The 17489-nt window shown below is 41.5% G+C and overlaps 3 protein-coding genes across 3 annotated transcripts in view; 1 reads left to right on the plus strand and 2 right to left on the minus strand.

Moving 5' to 3' along the window:
- Positions 1 to 1512: 1512 nt before the first annotated feature.
- LOC147432147 (uncharacterized) lies at positions 1513 to 6143 on the plus strand. The gene is made up of 3 exons (XM_086492139.1): positions 1513 to 4273; positions 4369 to 4950; positions 5295 to 6143. The coding sequence occupies exons 1-3, from the start codon at positions 1537 to 1539 to the stop codon at positions 5624 to 5626; spliced, it is 3651 nt and encodes a 1216-aa protein (XP_086348265.1). The 5' UTR covers positions 1513 to 1536; the 3' UTR covers positions 5627 to 6143.
- A 4079-nt stretch (positions 6144 to 10222) lies between these two features.
- LOC147432148 (uncharacterized) lies at positions 10223 to 11188 on the minus strand. The gene has a single exon (XM_086491889.1). The coding sequence runs from the start codon at positions 11186 to 11188 to the stop codon at positions 10223 to 10225; it is 966 nt and encodes a 321-aa protein (XP_086348015.1).
- A 1064-nt stretch (positions 11189 to 12252) lies between these two features.
- The window catches only part of LOC147432149 (uncharacterized), a 13493-nt gene continuing 8256 nt past the window's right edge, over positions 12253 to 17489 (minus strand). The window contains exons 2-3 of the mRNA XM_086491890.1: positions 13104 to 13243; positions 12253 to 12984 (exon numbers count right to left, since the gene is read on the minus strand). Of these exons, the coding sequence (XP_086348016.1) occupies positions 12253 to 12984; positions 13104 to 13243 (872 nt within the window). The remainder of the gene's footprint in view (positions 12985 to 13103; positions 13244 to 17489) is intronic.

Genomic DNA, 17489 nt, shown 5'->3' on the forward strand with positions numbered 1-17489 from the left:
CATGGGTGAGGCAAGTCATATACTTGGTATGCGCATTGAGAGAGACAGATCAAAGAAGTTGATTTGGTTATCTCAAACAGAGTATATTGACAAGGTTTTGCAACGTTTCAATATGGAGAAGGGAAAGGCGTTGAGTGTTCCATTGCCACCATATGTGAAACTTAGCAAACAAGATTGTCCTGTGTCTGAGGAAGAACAGGCTGAAATGGATAAGATTCCATATGCGTCTGCAGTGGGTAGTTTGATGTATGCAATGATTGCTACTCGCCCAGACATTGCATTTGCAGTGGGAGTAGTAAGTCCATACATGTCAAACCCAGGCAAGAAACATTGGGAGGCAGTGAAAGGAATATTGAGATACCTGAAAGCTACAAAGAGTATGCGTATATGCTATGGGAGTCAGGAGCTAAGTGTAAAGGGTTTTACAGACTTAGATTATGCAGGTGACTTAGACAACCGAAGGTCTACGTCAGGGTATGTCTTTACATTGGCTGGTGGAGCAGTATCATGGCGTTCTAGATTACAAGATTGTGTTACTCAGTCTACTACAGAGGCTGAATATGTTGCAGCATCAGAGGCATGCAAAGAATCAATTTGGCTTAATCGACTAGTAACAGATTTGGGAATCAAAGAAGAGATGCTTGTGTTATATTGTGATAGTCAAAGTGCTATACAATTGGCTCGCAATCCAGTTTATCACTCAAAGACAAAGCATGTGGATGTGAAGTATCATTTCATCAGGGAAATGCTCGAGGATAAGCAACTTCAGCTTGTCAAAGTTCACACCACAGAAAATCCTCCTGATCTACTTACAAAAGGACTTCCCTTAGAGAGCTTTGCGCATTTTCGCAAGCAGTTAGGTGTAGGGTAGTACATCACTTCTCTACATCTCTTGTATATTAGCTTGTATAGTAGCTTCTCTCACTCTTAAAGTACCACATTGGACTAAGTGGGAGGTTGTTGGGGTATAAAGCCCAATGTGGTCGCCCAAGTAAGTGGGCGGGCCGCCAGGTATGTACACATATTCTTTTGTAAAAACCTAATAAGAACTCACTATGCTCTACACATTACAGTAGAGCGAGTTCACCATATCGTCGTGCTCTTCTTCTCGCACTCTCTCTCGTGTCGCACTTCCGCTCGTACTCCTTCAACACCATCTAAAAGCGTTTGTAGACAGCCCTCAAAAACGAAAATGTATGCCCCATAGCTTTCCGTAGTTTTATGGCACCCTCTTCCACAAATTTTGGGGGTAACCTGCAGTGACTGCTACAATTTAGATAGGGGGTGTCTCAACCACCCCCTACATCCAAAGAAATACCATTTGGATAGGCTATAAGAGGTAAAAGGAGTAGGGATGCTAGAAATAGAATAAAAGCAAAGGGCTATAGCAAGTCACGTTTGGGGATATGGGGGGTATGGGAAGCTGGATGTCATTTTTTAGGGCTCTCCAAAAAATAATGGGTCCATGCTCCTTAAATGGCCTATGGGGGAGCCTCTAAGCAGCCAAGAATAGCAGAGGAGAAAATTGTCAAAAAAATGAGGCCTGCTCTCTGCAACTGCAGAAAACAGCACATCGCATGCGAGGGTGAAGGCGTGCGCTGGAGAGAGAGAGAGAGAGAGAGACCTCCTGGTCCTGTATTTCGTAGGGACATTATGTTCTGTTGCTATAAAAGGGGGAAGGGAAAGGGTGAAAGTGTTAGAAAAATGAGCCGTGAGCTAGTGGTGGTTATAGTGGGGTTTTGGGTGGCGCGGCTGGTGGCGGCAGGAGTTGACCATAGCGGGGCAGAGCTCTCCCTGGCAGCGCTACTGGACTTCAAAAACGGGCTGGCAGACGCTGCGGCCCTTGCAAGCTGGCGTACAAATGCATCCTACTGCACTTGGGCAGGCGTGACCTGCGATCACAGCGGTCACCACCGAGTACTGGGCTTGAGCCTCTCTCGATTGCTCTTGCAAGGCTCCATCTCCCCTGCTCTCTCCAACCTCACCTTCCTTCGTTATCTCGACCTCTCCCACAATCTACTGACCGGGGAAATTCCGATTCATCTTCCTCCTCGCCTGCGAGTCCTCATCCTCACCCAGAACCACCTCCACGGCCCCCTGCCCACCTCTCTCGCCTCCCTCCCTATCCTCGAGGAGCTCACCCTTGACCAAAATTGGCTCCATGGGTCTCTCCCTCCTCAGCTCTCGAACTGCTCACAGCTCCAAGAGCTCAATGTTGCCCAGAACAACCTCACCGGCACCATCCCGCCTACCCTCGGTGACCTTCCCAAGCTGGGGAACATCTTGCTCTGGTTCAACAGCTTTACTGGCACTCTGCCTCCATCTCTTGCGAATTGTTCCCTGCTCTCTCAAATGGAGATCGCCATCATCCCCACTCTGGGCGGCCCCATCCCGCCAGAATACGGTCAATTACAACAGCTTCTTATACTCCACCTCTACTCCAATAACCTCTCTGGCATACTACCTCCAGCACTCAGCAATTGCACCCAATTGAGAGACCTCTCTCTCTTCTCCAATCGCCTCTCAGGGGACCTGCCAGGCTCTTTTGGCAAACTGAAAGTGCTGCAAGTCCTCAACCTGCACAACAACAGCTTATCCGCCCCAATTCCCTCCAGGCTAAGCAACTGCACACACATGGTTTTCATGGACCTATCATTCAATTCCTTCAGTGGTCAGATTCCTCAGGAAATAGGCACCATCTCCTTCACAGCGGCGGACATTGATGGAATTCCATATGCAAATTTCATCCAGTCTGGGAGCCCCACCGGTGGACACCTCAATTTGCGCAACAACACTTTCAGTGGGGAAATACCCAAAACTCTTGGCAACTGCTCCAACCTTAGCTACCTGTATTTGCACTTCAACAATCTGCAAGGTTCAATCCCCCAAGAGATTGGCGAGTTAAACAAGCTACTGGAGCTATACATGACAGCAAACCAACTGACAGGTTCACTACCCTCCTCTCTCGGCAAACTACCTCAACTACAGAGATTTCTGGCAAACGCAAATCACCTACACGGATCCATCCCCGAAAGTTATGCTAATCTCACAAAACTGTCCGAACTTGACCTTGGTGGCAACCAGCTGGAGGGAGCCATTCCAAACAACATAGGATTGTTGGCTGCCATGAGGCATCTTGTGCTCATACATAACAACCTCTCCGGTACACTACCCCCATCCTTGAGCAACTGCACTCAGATTCAGAAGCTTCACCTCAACTACAATGCATTCTTTGGCCTATTGCCGCCCTTCATAGCTAACTTTCCCCATCTCAACGACTTGAATTTATCTGCAAACCAATTCAGCGGCCATTTGCCTATATCATTCATGAATGCCACGGCATTGGTCAGTATTTCCATTGCTCAAAATCATCTACAAGGACCCATACCAAGTATCTTTGGATTGCTATCTAGCCTCCAATTGTTGGACCTTCATGAAAACCGACTCCAGGGGAGTATCCCAAGTGAACTAAGCAGATGTACAGCCCTCTTTGAGCTGGATCTCCATAGCAACTACTTCCAGGGACCCCTTCCAAAAGACTTAGGGCATCTCTCTTCCATGAGACGTTTGAAATTGCGACAAAATGTTCTACAAGGCAACATCCCTGACAGTCTTGGAAATTGCCACAAGTTGGAAGATGTCGATTTGTCGCATAATAATTTTACAGGGTCCATACCGGTAAGCCTGGTTACCCTCCCGTCCCTCGCTTTGAGCCTCCAAATGTCTCACAACTTCCTTACTGGAGCAATACCGAATGAGATTCGGAATTTGCAGCTCATTCAGAGCATTGATTTGTCTTTCAACAGGCTGTCGGGCGCTATCCCTTCTAGCATTTCTGAGTGCACCTCTCTCCAGGCCTTGAGTCTTTCACACAACAGTTTAAATGGGAGCATTCCTGGAACGCTAGGGAAGCTTCAAAATCTGGTCTCCCTCGACATCTCTGCCAACAACTTAGCAGGGCAAATACCTGATCAACTTAGTGCCATACCAAAACTGCACTATTTCAATGTCTCTCATAATCACCTGACAGGTCCCATTCCCACAATGCCATCTTTACAAAACTTAACAGCTGCATCATTTGCAGACAATGCAGGGCTTTGTGGCCCTCCCCTTGCATTGCCATGCCTGAGGGCCAGTGATTTTCAATCCAAATTCAGAAGAGCAGCTCTTATCATTGGTACAGTTGGGCCTGTACTTATCATTGTGTGCTTGTTGTTATGGTTCAACCATAAATGGCAGCGAGGAAAGGCTGAAAGATGCCTGCTCTTGCAAGGTAACCTTGCATGCTTGCCTTTACCTTGAATATTACTTGCAGTCCATCTTCAAACAGTTAATTGATAACAACTTTGTGCCCTGCTTTTGTTTTAGATCCCTTAGAACATGTATTATTGCACGTAACAGCTGAGGAGCTTGAGGTGGCCACAAGTGGGTTCAATGAGGAAAGCCTTCTGGGAAGCGGTGCTACCAGCAAGGTCTACAAAGCTGTATTGAAAACTGGACGGGAGGTGGCTGTGAAGAAGTTCAACCAGGATGTTGGCGGTGGCGACGCAGAGGGCTTCTTTCGGAAGGAATGCGAAATCCTAAGCAAAATAAGACACAGGAATCTTGTAGCTGTTTTGAGCACCTGCTGCAATCTTGAGATGAAAACGTTGGTGTTGGAATACATGCCAAATGGGAGCCTCGAAAAGCTTTTATTCGAAGGCAATAGCTTCGAGTTGGAATGGAACAAGATCCTCAACATAGCACTGGATATTGGGAAGGCATTACTGTACTTGCATCATGAGTGCCCTGAGCCTGTTATACATTGCGACTTGAAACCAAGCAATGTCCTGCTTGATAAGGCTTACACAGCACATGTTTCGGATTTCGGTTTGGCGAAAATTCTCAGCCCCAACGCCAGTTCTTACACAGCATCCATTTTCAGGGGTTCTATTGGGTACATTGCACCAGGTAGGCCTTATCACTTCATACATATGAGCACACAGACACACATGTGTTCAATGAAGTGTTTTTGTTTACAAGACATCTTGCAAAAGCCTACATGCGCACAACAATGCACACTGTTATGTTTGAACGGGGGCAATTCATATGAGCATGTTCAGAAAACAGAGGTGCTGTGAGAGTGTGCATGTGTGGGTGTGTGTGCAAGCCATATGCATATCGTTGTAGGTGTATGTAGTGGTTGCATGTATGTCTAATCATGATTGTCCATGTTGTATGTGTACACATGTCCATGTAGCCATGCCTGGTGTTTTGATGGTAAAGTGCTTCCATGGTGGGTAATGCTACTACAGAGTGTGCTGAGCGTTGCGTCTATTCAAAGAAGGGAGACATGTACAGCTATGGAGTGGTAGTGCTGTGTTTGATAACTCAGAAGCAGCCAACAAATGAGCTCTTTAGTGAGATGGGCGTTGATATGCCAACCTGGGTGAGGGGGTTCTTCCCAGAGAGATTTCTCTACGCGGTAAGTCCTGCATTGCGCAGCCAAGTGGAGGGCGCAGAAAACAATGAAAAGCAGATGCTTCAGATGATGAAGATGGCCCTCTTGTGCACATCCAAAACTCCATCACAGCGCCCAACAGCAAGGAACGTGGTGCAAGGCCTGACACAGATCATGAGGCACTGAAGGGAAATCTCTTGAAACGCAGAAACGGCAGCAGAGACTAGCTTTCTCGTTGTTGTCTTTTATTTTTATCTTGATTTTCAAAGAAGGTTTTAGAGGCATTCACAAGGGATGGGAGACAAATTTGAAATAAGCAATACAGTTCAAATATGCCAGCATTATGAAGAGCAACGCTTGGGAGCGAGTGGATCAACCAGCAAAGAAGAAGGTCATGGGTACAAAGTGGATTGGGAAATCCAAAAACAAGGCTGATTGCTCACTAGAAAAGCACAAAGCTGCCACCAAATGGATGTAAAATCAGATTTTCTAGATGGTCATTTCAAAGAGAACTTAGAGGAGGTATATGTAGCCCACCCACTACCCATTCAAAATATAAGTTGTGCAAATTGAAAAAGGCTTTGTATGGCTTAAAGCTAGCATCAAGAGCACTAGCTTGTGCGATCTGTCTATCGGCGGGTCTCGCTCGCTCTTACTATGACACAAATTATTAAATTAATTAATGATATTTGTTTATATGCTATCGATCCCGGTTACTCCATGTTGGGTGTGTGTGTGTGTGTGCGTGAGAGAGAGAGAAGGGGGGGAGAGAGAGGGGGAGGGAGAATATTATCGTGCATTTGTGTCGTGTTTTGACTTATGCTTGCAAACATTTCATACAGATTGTCTTTTCTCCCTCTACATCATTACCAAAAAGACTGTGCTATTTCAACAAAATCAAGATATTGAGCTGGAGCTTGACATACTTCTCTTAAATCTTTTTTTTAAACACTATCACCAATAACTTACGAATACTTATTTACCCATTGTTCAAATGCGAGTTTTTGTCTCACGTTGTCTTTGGCCCCTTTAGACTACTCCTGTTACATTTAACCTTTTCGCATCTTTCTCTTCTTCTTCTCCCTTTCGCGCACACTCACACACACACACACACAAAGAGAGAGAGAGAGAGAGAGAGAGAGAGAGAGAGAGAGATTACATATTAGCACATCACTAAAGAGACATTTCAAACCAAACAAAATCAGTTTTTACATTATTGTCAGAAAGGCTCGGGAATATATCTACATAACACTCTTAGTCGTGCTATTTCAACAGGATCAAGATATTGAGTTGGAGCTCTACAAACTTCTCTTAAATCTATTTTTTGAACCCAGCTCAAGTAAATCTTGTAACGATGAATCAACCCAAGCTCTTGCTTTAAGAGCATGAGTCTAAGATTGGGAAAGAAATAGGGATCAAGCAACCTGATGTAAATCGTGTCCAACTCTTCATCTATATATGACCCCCAAATAGTGTAGTTTTTCTCGATCACTTCCCATGCCCATTGCCATCCCCATTCAGCAGGTAACAAACTTTCTTCAAGGGCATCAATAATAAGATTTTTTACACTTGGAAAAATATTCACAATTTCATGGGCCATTTAATTGGCTGCAAGAAAAGAGGGCAACATTAGTACTGAAAGCTTAAAATTATAGAGAGAGAGAGAGAGAGAGAGAGAGAGAGATGATCAACATGGCCACTTGTTGAAAGTGCACTTAAACACTTAAAAAAAGTATAAGCGCAACACGAAAATATAACAGCCATGCCAAAATAAAGCTGCATTGCCAAAAAGTGTCAAGAGATCCACAAGGTCAAAGTCTTTACAACAACCTCAATGTTTTTGTTTACAACAACGACACATATTCTACTCTATAATTGGACGGTTGAGGATCACTCCAATATATCCCATTGATAAACTTCACAATTAATTTCAAAACTTGAAACTCTTCATGTGAATATAAGATTTATGATTGTGATATATCTTTCGCAACTGAATATCACAACCACAAACATTGACATAATAAATATCAATCATATGTAGTTCTTGTAGGACTCTCATCAATTTTATTTCGCTCAATATTTGTGACACTTTGCATAGTGAAATGCTTAAGCGTCCACAATTCACATACCACCCATCTGCATATGAATACACCCAATGATGCCACTAACACCATGTACCATTTCCTTGACAAATGTACTCTTCCTTAACTTTCAAATAGATCATCATCTTTATATGTATTGGGAGAATAGCCAATACATCATGACCCATGTTGACCTACATTAGCAATTAGCAAAGTTCTCTCTCTCTCTCTCTCTCTCTCTCTCTCTCTCTCTCTCTCTCTCTCACATTAACCTATGTAGTAGATAAAAACCCACTTCAATAAGCCAACAATAAGTAAAAAATATGGTTCTTAGAATTCTTAGACAATGGATCAAAGTGTTCGATCAGCTAAAGAAGTTGACTCTACGACACACTCTACTTGGAACTCTCAAGATCCAAGGTCCAATACGTCGAACACTGCGACCGAGGCATCGAGGTGAGTCACCCAAAGAATAGATTCTAAACATCCATTCATTCACTCCATAGGGACCGTATGAAAAGTTGCAATTGAGAGGCCGTTGCATACCTAACTCTCGTACAATGATTCGCATATCATTTATATCAAACTCTATATGATAATAACCTACAACACTTCTAAAATATCGTGCTTCATATAATGCAAGACAGAATGTCTACAATAATATTGAACCCTGCAATTAAGATAACAACCAACCATTCAAGCATAAAAAGTAACAACACATTTAGTGTCACATGGATTCAAGTTCAAGCTATACGCACCGAAGGATCTCAAAATCTTCGATAATACGAACAATATCCTCAGCATGTGCAGGACCCCTCCACAATGGAGGATCTAGAAAAAAACGTCGCACGTGTAAATATACAAAATAAAGACCACAAAGTTCTCATTCATGGTAAAAGTAAGTATCAATATACAAAATAAAGACCACAAAGTTCTCATTCATGGTAGAAGTAATTATCAAAGATAAGATTTTACATACCTCTAATATAAGAAGGTACATCATTCAGGGTGTACGAAACCATGATGTATCGTGCCATTCTTTATCTACTCTAACTGCAGAGACTTAGAAGTTTAAGAGCAAGAGAGATGAAATAGAATAAAGAAAACTTTAATGATCATACTGTAGAGATGTAAAATTTAAGTGAAGGATTTAAGAGAGAGAGAGAGACGGAGAGAGAGAGAGAGAGAGAGAGAGAGAGAGAGAGAGAGAGAGAGAGAGGAATGAAAGCAATTCAAAAAACTTTGAAATTTCATAACTTCACAAAGATGCTTTGAATATTTTGAATATAGTAGAGCTAATACAAAAGAGTTATTCAAAGTGTATCCTGAGAGAGAGAGAGAGAGAGAGAGAGAGAGAGAGAGAGAGAGAAATGAAAGCAATTCAAAAGACTTTGAAATTTCACAACTTCACAAAGATGCTTTGAATATTTTGAACGTAGCAGAGCTAATACAAAATAGTTATTCAAAGTGTAGCCTTCGAGAGACCACATTAGGGATTCTATAAGTCCAAGGATCTATATTGTATACATTTTGCAAGATACGGGGGGGTGTTTCAACTTGAGTAAATATCCTCATTTGATATAGTGTAGTGCGGTCTCCAGCAACCCCCACCTGTTGTGCATTGAGACTGGCCTCTCGTCACTCACAAACCAAATATTAACTTGGATCTGACGATGCTCATGCTCCAAAGAAAAGGCTACATGGTAGTATCCAAGAACTTCAATAGCCATATCTCTATGTAAGTATAGCATTTCATAAACACCTACAGTGATAAATCCTCAATGGCAGTGATCTCTGCAATGGCATCCATGAATTATGTAGAGCATTAAAAGCTTAAAACTACCAATATACCATATAAAACTCTTACAATATAATATGAGTTGTATCAAATAAGATCACCAAAAACATAGTAGGAACTCTTCCCCTCCATTGCGGTGGATCTTCAACAAAGTAAGTCAATGTATAAGCCAATCTTTTCAAGAAAATAATAGGTCCAGTTAATACACTAAATTAAAAAAGAAGATAAATACCTCGAATGAATTCAGTGATATGACCCACTACATAGGATGCACTGCGTCGAGGATCCATTTGTGGCCAATTCTTTGATCTAAGAGATATCAATAAAATTTAACATCAATTGTGTCGGACATTAACTGAGACCCACAATGTCAATTTGAACTTATTGTTATGAGTTCGCTAGTTGCAATACTTCCTTGAATACAATGTTTGGAGTGTAGTAACACTCCGCTAATTGAGTGTTTTCAATATTGACAACAATCCTCATGTCAGCTGCACTTCGCACACGTGACATTGCAACATACAATTTTCCATGAGATAAGATCGATGATGCAAGATATAGTCCGAGAATTCCCAGTGTTTGCCCTTGTGCTTTGTTGATAGTCATCCCAAAAGCAAGCCTAGAAACTGACGACGCTTCATTTGAAATGGAAGCCCCTGATGGTTTCCAATAATAAAGTCAATCCTTGGAAATAAAAACTCTCTCTCCAATATTCGATCCTGTAACTATCTCTTTCTCAATTACCTTATGATGAAATTGCTTGCATATCAATCTGGTTCCGTTACACAAACCACGTCTTGGATCCAAATTTCACAGCAACATGACAAGAGCATTCTCTTTCAAGACTAAGGCATGATGTGGAAAACCACCACCAAGAGTAAGGCTATTCAGATATTTAATTGTTTACAAACGTGTGTTTTCCTCTGACATACAAATTGAATCTGCACTAAGATACTCTTTGCAAACTCCATGCATTCTTTGCAATGCATAATCATTGATTAAATCCACCTCTTTATTCCGCGGTGCAAGTATTACTCGATCTCTGAAAAAACTTGCATGATCTTGCACATGACACAAATCTTCATATATAAAACCTAGAAGATCCACCAAACTATTTCCTGGAAGCATCATGTGTGAAGGTATTTTGACTCTATCTAAGTCTCCTCGATCAACCATATCCCCATTGCCAATATCAAGCACCCAGCGCGAAAAACTTTGTTGAAGAGCATTTTGACCACATTCAAGTATGCGCATATTTTTGGTAAGCCTCAATATCTTCGTACATTTCCATATGTGAGAATGACAAAATGAAGCATTTACCATGTCTGCACGACTACCTTTTGGTACAACAGGTAGTATTTGTCGAAAATCGCCTCCAAGCAAAACAACTTTTCCACCAAACAAAGTATTTCGCTGCATAATATCTCTTATAGTTCTGTCCACTGCTTCAAATGCATAGCGATGTGTCATGGGATCTTCATCCCATATAAGCAAAGCTGCATTCCTTAGAAGTTCTGCAAGTTGACTATTTACCTTTATATTGCAAGTTGCTTCAGAGTGAAGATCCAAAGGTATCTTAAACCTAGAATGAGTAGTTCTTCCATTACTCAAAAGCAAAGCTGCAATACCTGAAGATGCACATGCAAGAGCAGTTCTACAACTTCCTCGCAATCGTGAAAGAAGTGCATTGTATAGGTAAGTTTTTCCTGAGCCACCAGGACCATCTAAGAAAAATACCTTCCCTGAACGTTTGTCAACATCTTGCAGCACTTGGTGGTAGGCATCTCGCTGATCCTCATTTAAGGAAGTCTCCATACGATCTGCTATATTACGTTGCTCATCAACATGAAACATCGTCCCTTCAGCCATTGCACCGATTTCACTTAAGGATGCCATTGTTGAGTCTATTGCAGGAAACATATAATCGCAAAGCCTCTTCCTATGTTGTTGCAAAAAGCACTCTATATGAAGCAAAGCTTGATTTTTTGCCACATCAAACGGTACACTTGCATCTGAAATATGCATCCTTGGGGCATAAAATTAGTCCTCACATAATTCGGTACAAAATGTGTCCCAAAGAGCAGCCAGATCTAGTGGCTCACAAAACACTAATATGATTGCAAAGAGTTGTCTCAATTGCATTCCATTTTGAAAAAAAGATACCTCTTGGAGGCAAAGTGACCATTCTTCATCGTCTTGCAATAATCCTCTAGCTATACATGCCTCCTTATATGTATCAAAAATGCGACCATCATAATCCGCAAGTCTTCAAAAGATTTACATCCTTTGCAAATATTGAGTAGTGAGTAGCATTCGTAGGTAATAAACCTCACCAGCAGTTGGGACAATATTATACATTCTTCCATGCGAAATACCATGTTGTCTTGAAGACCATGCCTTTTGACTTTTATTCCATACCCAACCACTTGGAAAGTCATTATATGTGAGGCTATTTGCTTCTGGATAGTTTTGATTTGCAACAAACCATTTTGTCAAGGTAGTTTTTTTATTTTGCTCGTTATCCATTAAATCTGATACATCATCACCATCTTGAAATGTAACCATATTCTGCAATGGAAGGTGTACTTGCAATCGTTGAATAGATGGTTTTTCATTATGCATGTAAAAGCCAAATATTCTCCACATAGCCTCGGATGCAGAAACATAACGTTCATTGAGATAACTCTTGATCTCATCAATAGGCCTTTCAAAATCTTGAAGAAAAACAGTGGCTCTGTCATGTCCCTTGTAGACATACTTATAAAGATATTTAACGGCAGTGACAGTTGAGCAGATCTCGACATTAATATGGGCTTTGTATCTTAGTGATAAGAGAGGGATATAAGGAACAACCCAACAATGATCTAAATTGTAATTTTTTAGAGGGAACAAACCTTCCATCATCTCGTCTCATATACACAGGATATCCACTTTCATTTACAGACGTAGACGCAGAGAATGTTAGTGGAAACCACATCGAATAATTCTGGAAACACATTATTATCAGGGAGCTCTGCACAAACCAACTTGTCATAGTGGAATATATCTATGGGCTTATATTCGGATGCAAGTATCCACAATATATGAGCATGAGGAAGACCTCGTTTTTGAAACTCTATCACTGAAACATGTCCAATCACCTCACTAAATACGGCTTGCTTGATAAGTAAATGCATCAAATCTTGGAACTTTTGATAAAACACACGTGCAGTCACATCAGGACAATCAACAGCACTTTGTCCGGGTAGTAAGGCATTATCTATTTCCTTCCATCGTGGATTACATGTGAATGTGATGAAGAGATCGGGTTTACCCCTACTACGAACATTTTCCATTGCATCTTGGAATAGTTGGCACATATATCTTGGACCTCCAACAAAAGACAAAGGGAGAACAATTCTACGCCCAGCATTCTGACCTTTGGTCCTCTCTAAGCCATCTCTTGCCTCAACCATGTCAACCAATCCTTGGTACACCTCAGCACGAAGTGTTCTTTGGTTATTTCTCATCCACAATAGTCTTGAATCCTCTATAGTACTATAAGCATCCACGACATATTGTTGTAGTAGCCTACCCCCTCGAAGAAGACACTCCATTGTATCATCTCTTATTTGTAGGCGAAAGCCATAATATTGCTTCTGACTCAAATTTTTTCCATCGCTAGTCTGTAGATAAGATGCCACCCATCCTCTCCAGTTGGAAATAATAAAACATATGATAAGGACATGTAAGCTCGATGCATGCTGGGGATTATTTTCAAGCCCCCGTGTTGAAAATTTAGTACAATGTCGCGATGGCCAATATTTCTATCATCCCCTTGCCCAAGCATAATTGCGGCAACTTCCGAACGCCTTGGAGCGAGATATTGCCAGCCATCACAATGATGCTCCGCAATAACCATCCTAATATTGGGTACAATAGCATCTACAGACAAAGAAGCAGCAGATCGTAGAGCATTCTCATAGGGATTTACTATATGCATCATCAATTGCAAGCACTCTAGAATACTACGATCTAAATTTGAAACATGATGCAATTTGTTGCTCAACTCATGTTCGGTATCAAAAAAATATAATTGTGCAAAGTGTGGAACTTCATTTTGTCCTTCTGTTGGCGCTAAAGAACCAAAGCTATCATTAGGGAATTTCGGAGGTCATTTGGAGGGCCTTCTAAGAAAATGTATTTTTTGCACTCTCTCTCTAGAAAAAATGGCAAATAATAAAGCTGGGTCTTTCATAGTAAAAGTTCAAAAAGTGTACTTTAAGTAGATTCCTTACTCTTCTGAACATTCGTTCGTAGTGATTGAGGGATAATCCTCTTTTCAGTTGCATTGAATGAACCTCGTCAATATGGAGGGAATGAGGCTAACATGGAGGGACGAAGGCGCAGCCGCTATTCACTTTCGATTAAACCTGCACATTTGGCTAATGGCGCACTCCTCAAATGGCACAAATGTTACCCAGAAACGAGCCAAATATCACCTTCACATTGATTTGGACAATGAGTACCAACCATTGATTAAGCGTAGTAAAACAAACACACATATACCTCCCGCTTCCATAGACATGCTCAGAGCTCAGGGAGCTAAACACATAGATATCTGGACAAGAGGCTCTCTCTACCCTAAGAATCCAATGACTAATGCGTCTCCACCATTTGTCAATCCTACAAGCTTATTGACCTTTGCTGGTGATGGAGAAAAGGGCCTTCTGGGTTATTGTAAATCTCTTACAAGAGAAGCTGAAACTTACAAGGACATTCTCCAAGCTCAACAATGTGAGATTGTTCGCTTTTCACATTTACATTCTACAGATCAGGTTACCATTTTGCAACATAAAACAGAGGTACAAGAACTGAAAGGAAAGGTGCGAAGTTGTCAAATGAAGGACACCATCTTGGGTGGTCGTATCCGAAAGAAGAAATTGCGCAATCTTGAAACATTGCAGGTTGCATCAGGAGGTCTCAAGAAAAGAATCCGAGCATTAAGGTGATGCTTCTTGGTTGGCTACATTGTCTTAGTTAAGTAATCTTTTTGTTTTTTCTTGTTATGCATTGTTTTCATGTGCCTAAATAGTGTTAGTGAAGCAAATTTTCTGTTATTTACTTATGCATTGTCTTCATGTAGAGATTCAATCTATCCTGACAAGGAAAACATTGACCCCAAAGCCAATATAGGAAAGAGATTGAAGCCACTTATAAGTAGAAGCCTGGCAACAGATATAGTACATGACAAGAAGTTTAAGGTCCTACAACGAAATGTAGTGGACCGCTTTATTTCAGAGAACTCAGTGCCTGCAAAAGAGATACAAGGCACACTTGATTCAATTGGTGTAAGCAAAAGAGGATATTCGGCTATCCAAAAGTCTGTCTCATCCATCTTTGTTAAAAAGGGTATAAAATCCAAACTTCTACCATTAGCCTCAAGTGTTTGGAAAGAGAGGCTTCAGCTTAACGAGGCACAGGGAGACTATCTTGGACAGCCCTTTCATATTAAAGCAACTTACAGTGGCCATGGAGCAAACATGGCATATGATGAGTTCAATAATATTTTTATGGACCTGCGGATATTACAGAAGAGAATGGTGGAGTTTTACAACATCACATTTGAAGAGTCACGAGGGGTATTACATTTTGTGTTAAAACTGGATGAGTGTGAGCTTGTTAAAGAGAAAAAGCTAGAGCGTGTTACTATTACTTTAATGAATAGAGCCCTCTCAAAGTGTCCCAGTGATAATCCTTTATATTTTAGTGTTCAATCAGAATCTAACATATGGTGGCTTGGTGCATTTGAGGTAAGCAAGATTCTCAGGTAAGCTCAAATGTTCACATCTACTTAAGTCTCATTTATTTTGTGTTGCAGGTAAAGAAAGAAGATCATGAGATTCTATATTGGGTGTTCCATCGAACTAATATTCCGGAGGTGATTGATCGATAGACTAACCAGGGAGAGGTACTACATCTAGATGGAAGGGGAGACTTTCAAGTTCAGTGGCATCTTGCAGGTGACCTCAAAACATTAAAGTGCATGTATAATTGTGGAATGGGTGCAATGGCAAAGTCGCCGTGTTTGTTCTGTATGGAGCCTGCAAAGGTCATGGACCCAAAGTGGTGGAGAAAAGCTCCAACACGTCACATTGAGGATCCTGCTTTTCGACCGGTTTTGAAAATACCACTTGTGAATGTCCACATTTGTACAATGCATGCCCTTTGTAGAATTGTGAAGAAATTGGTCTACTTATATATCGGGTTTGCTTGGAAGATTAAGAACTCGGCAGAACGACAAGTAGCCCTGCAGTGCTTAGAAATGGTACTGTCGGATATGGGGCTTCATGGTGGCAATGTGAAAATCCAGCGGGATGAAAAGAGATCAACTGCTGAGAAGGATGTCCCATGCAAACCATCCATAGGTGGGGTGAAGGCACGGAGTTTTTTATCTAAACCCCAAGGTACAAGAGATCCGAAGCTAACAAAACATGAAAAAATATATAACACATCTTATGTTAGCAAGGTAGAGTATCAGAGCTGGAAAAAGCTACATATTGCAGTCAAAGACCAAGAACCAACTACTCGTAACGCGAAGGCTGAGGTTTGGCGATCAATAGACATCCTATTTTTGATGTGCGACAAAGATGACTGGTCACAAGGTGATATGAACAAGTTCAAGGAGAATCTCAACCTTCTGAAAAAATCATTCAAGAGAGCATGGACAGACACCCAGATTACTCACTACATGGTATTATCGTGTATTTCATTCTCTCTTATGTGCAAATATGTGAGTGTAAAACATTCTAACTAATCTGTTTTCATATCCAGCACATCATCTTCAATCATTTACCATATTTTATACAAAAGTATGGGAACCTGGCAATATGGAATACCCAAGGGATGGAAAAGTCTCATTACATGGCGAGAAATGCTTATTTCAGGCACACACGACATGGTGGCTCTCGAATCAAGGCTAACAGTTTGAGAGAACTATTTGAATGGTTCTATCGTAGAATCATTCATCGAATGCAGGCAAAAGAAGTCTTGGAAAATTCAGCAACAGCACAAGCCATCAGACATTCACAACAACAAAAAGTTAAAAGATCAATGGCATACAACAACTTCGGAGCTCGTGAAAGTCAACGAAGGTGGAGAGAGACAATGGTGTATGTGAATCACAAGTGGAGAAAGATACTCTGAGTGGATGACATTGTATAAAATTTATGTAATACATGATCTTATACAATTGCTACTTGAAATGTATCAAGATTTTGAAGGTTCAATTTTGTTTTTTGGCACGTCACCCTTGTAACGAATCATGAGATGTTTGCCATACTCTAAAAGTTCATCTGGGTTTTGTCTACCAAGAGCTAGTGCCATTGCTGTGTAGGAGTAGTAATATGCTTCCCGACCACCTGTATAGCATGGGAAGTAACCAAAACAATCTCTAGCAAACACTTTGTCCACAAGAATGACTTTATCAGCACTTTTGGGCAACACGGGTCCACCCAAGAAGCGTGATAGTGTTTTGAATGTGTAAGTTGCTATTGAACCCTCTTGTGACATGGAATTGTGAAAAACTACTATCGGCGACTCGCAAAGCTTTGAAAGGTACTGCGCTAGGGCCGCATCCCTTCCACGATACTCTCGAGTCCGCCGCCGAAGGAAGTCATCGTTGTCAGCAATCCAAGACTGCACATATCATGTCAGAAGTGACACAAAGAGAGAGAGAGAGAGAGAGAGAGAGAGAGAGAGAGAGAGAGAGAGAGAGAGAGAGAGTTACCATGAAGCTCTCATCCTGCAGAAAGAGGTTTTCCTGCCAGAGGTCTACAGATGTAGTTGACCCCTGACCTGAATGGTTAAACCAATCCTCCACTTCTTTGTTACTTGTTGATGGTCTTAGGCTTTGTCTTATTGCTTGGAAGGTGGCTTCATCAGGTAGTGTCTCCTTGTATTTTTGAGCTTTCTCAAAGCATCTTTGGAGGCATTCCATTGGATTGCTGGATGTTTCCATTGCCTCATCATCACTACTATCCTCTGAAACAAATCCACTCCTCTCCTCTTGGACTCTGGAAATAATAGCCAGGGAGAAATCCTCCCTTAAATAAAAGATGCTTTGCACATCATGTAAGAAGATATAGGTCCTGTCTCCAATCCTGAAGTCAGGCACAGCAGGCAAAATCAT

Source organism: Adiantum capillus-veneris, chromosome 20, assembly GCF_014529385.1.
Source record: "Adiantum capillus-veneris isolate H3 chromosome 20, ASM1452938v2, whole genome shotgun sequence".
NCBI lineage: Eukaryota > Viridiplantae > Streptophyta > Polypodiopsida > Polypodiales > Pteridaceae > Adiantum > Adiantum capillus-veneris.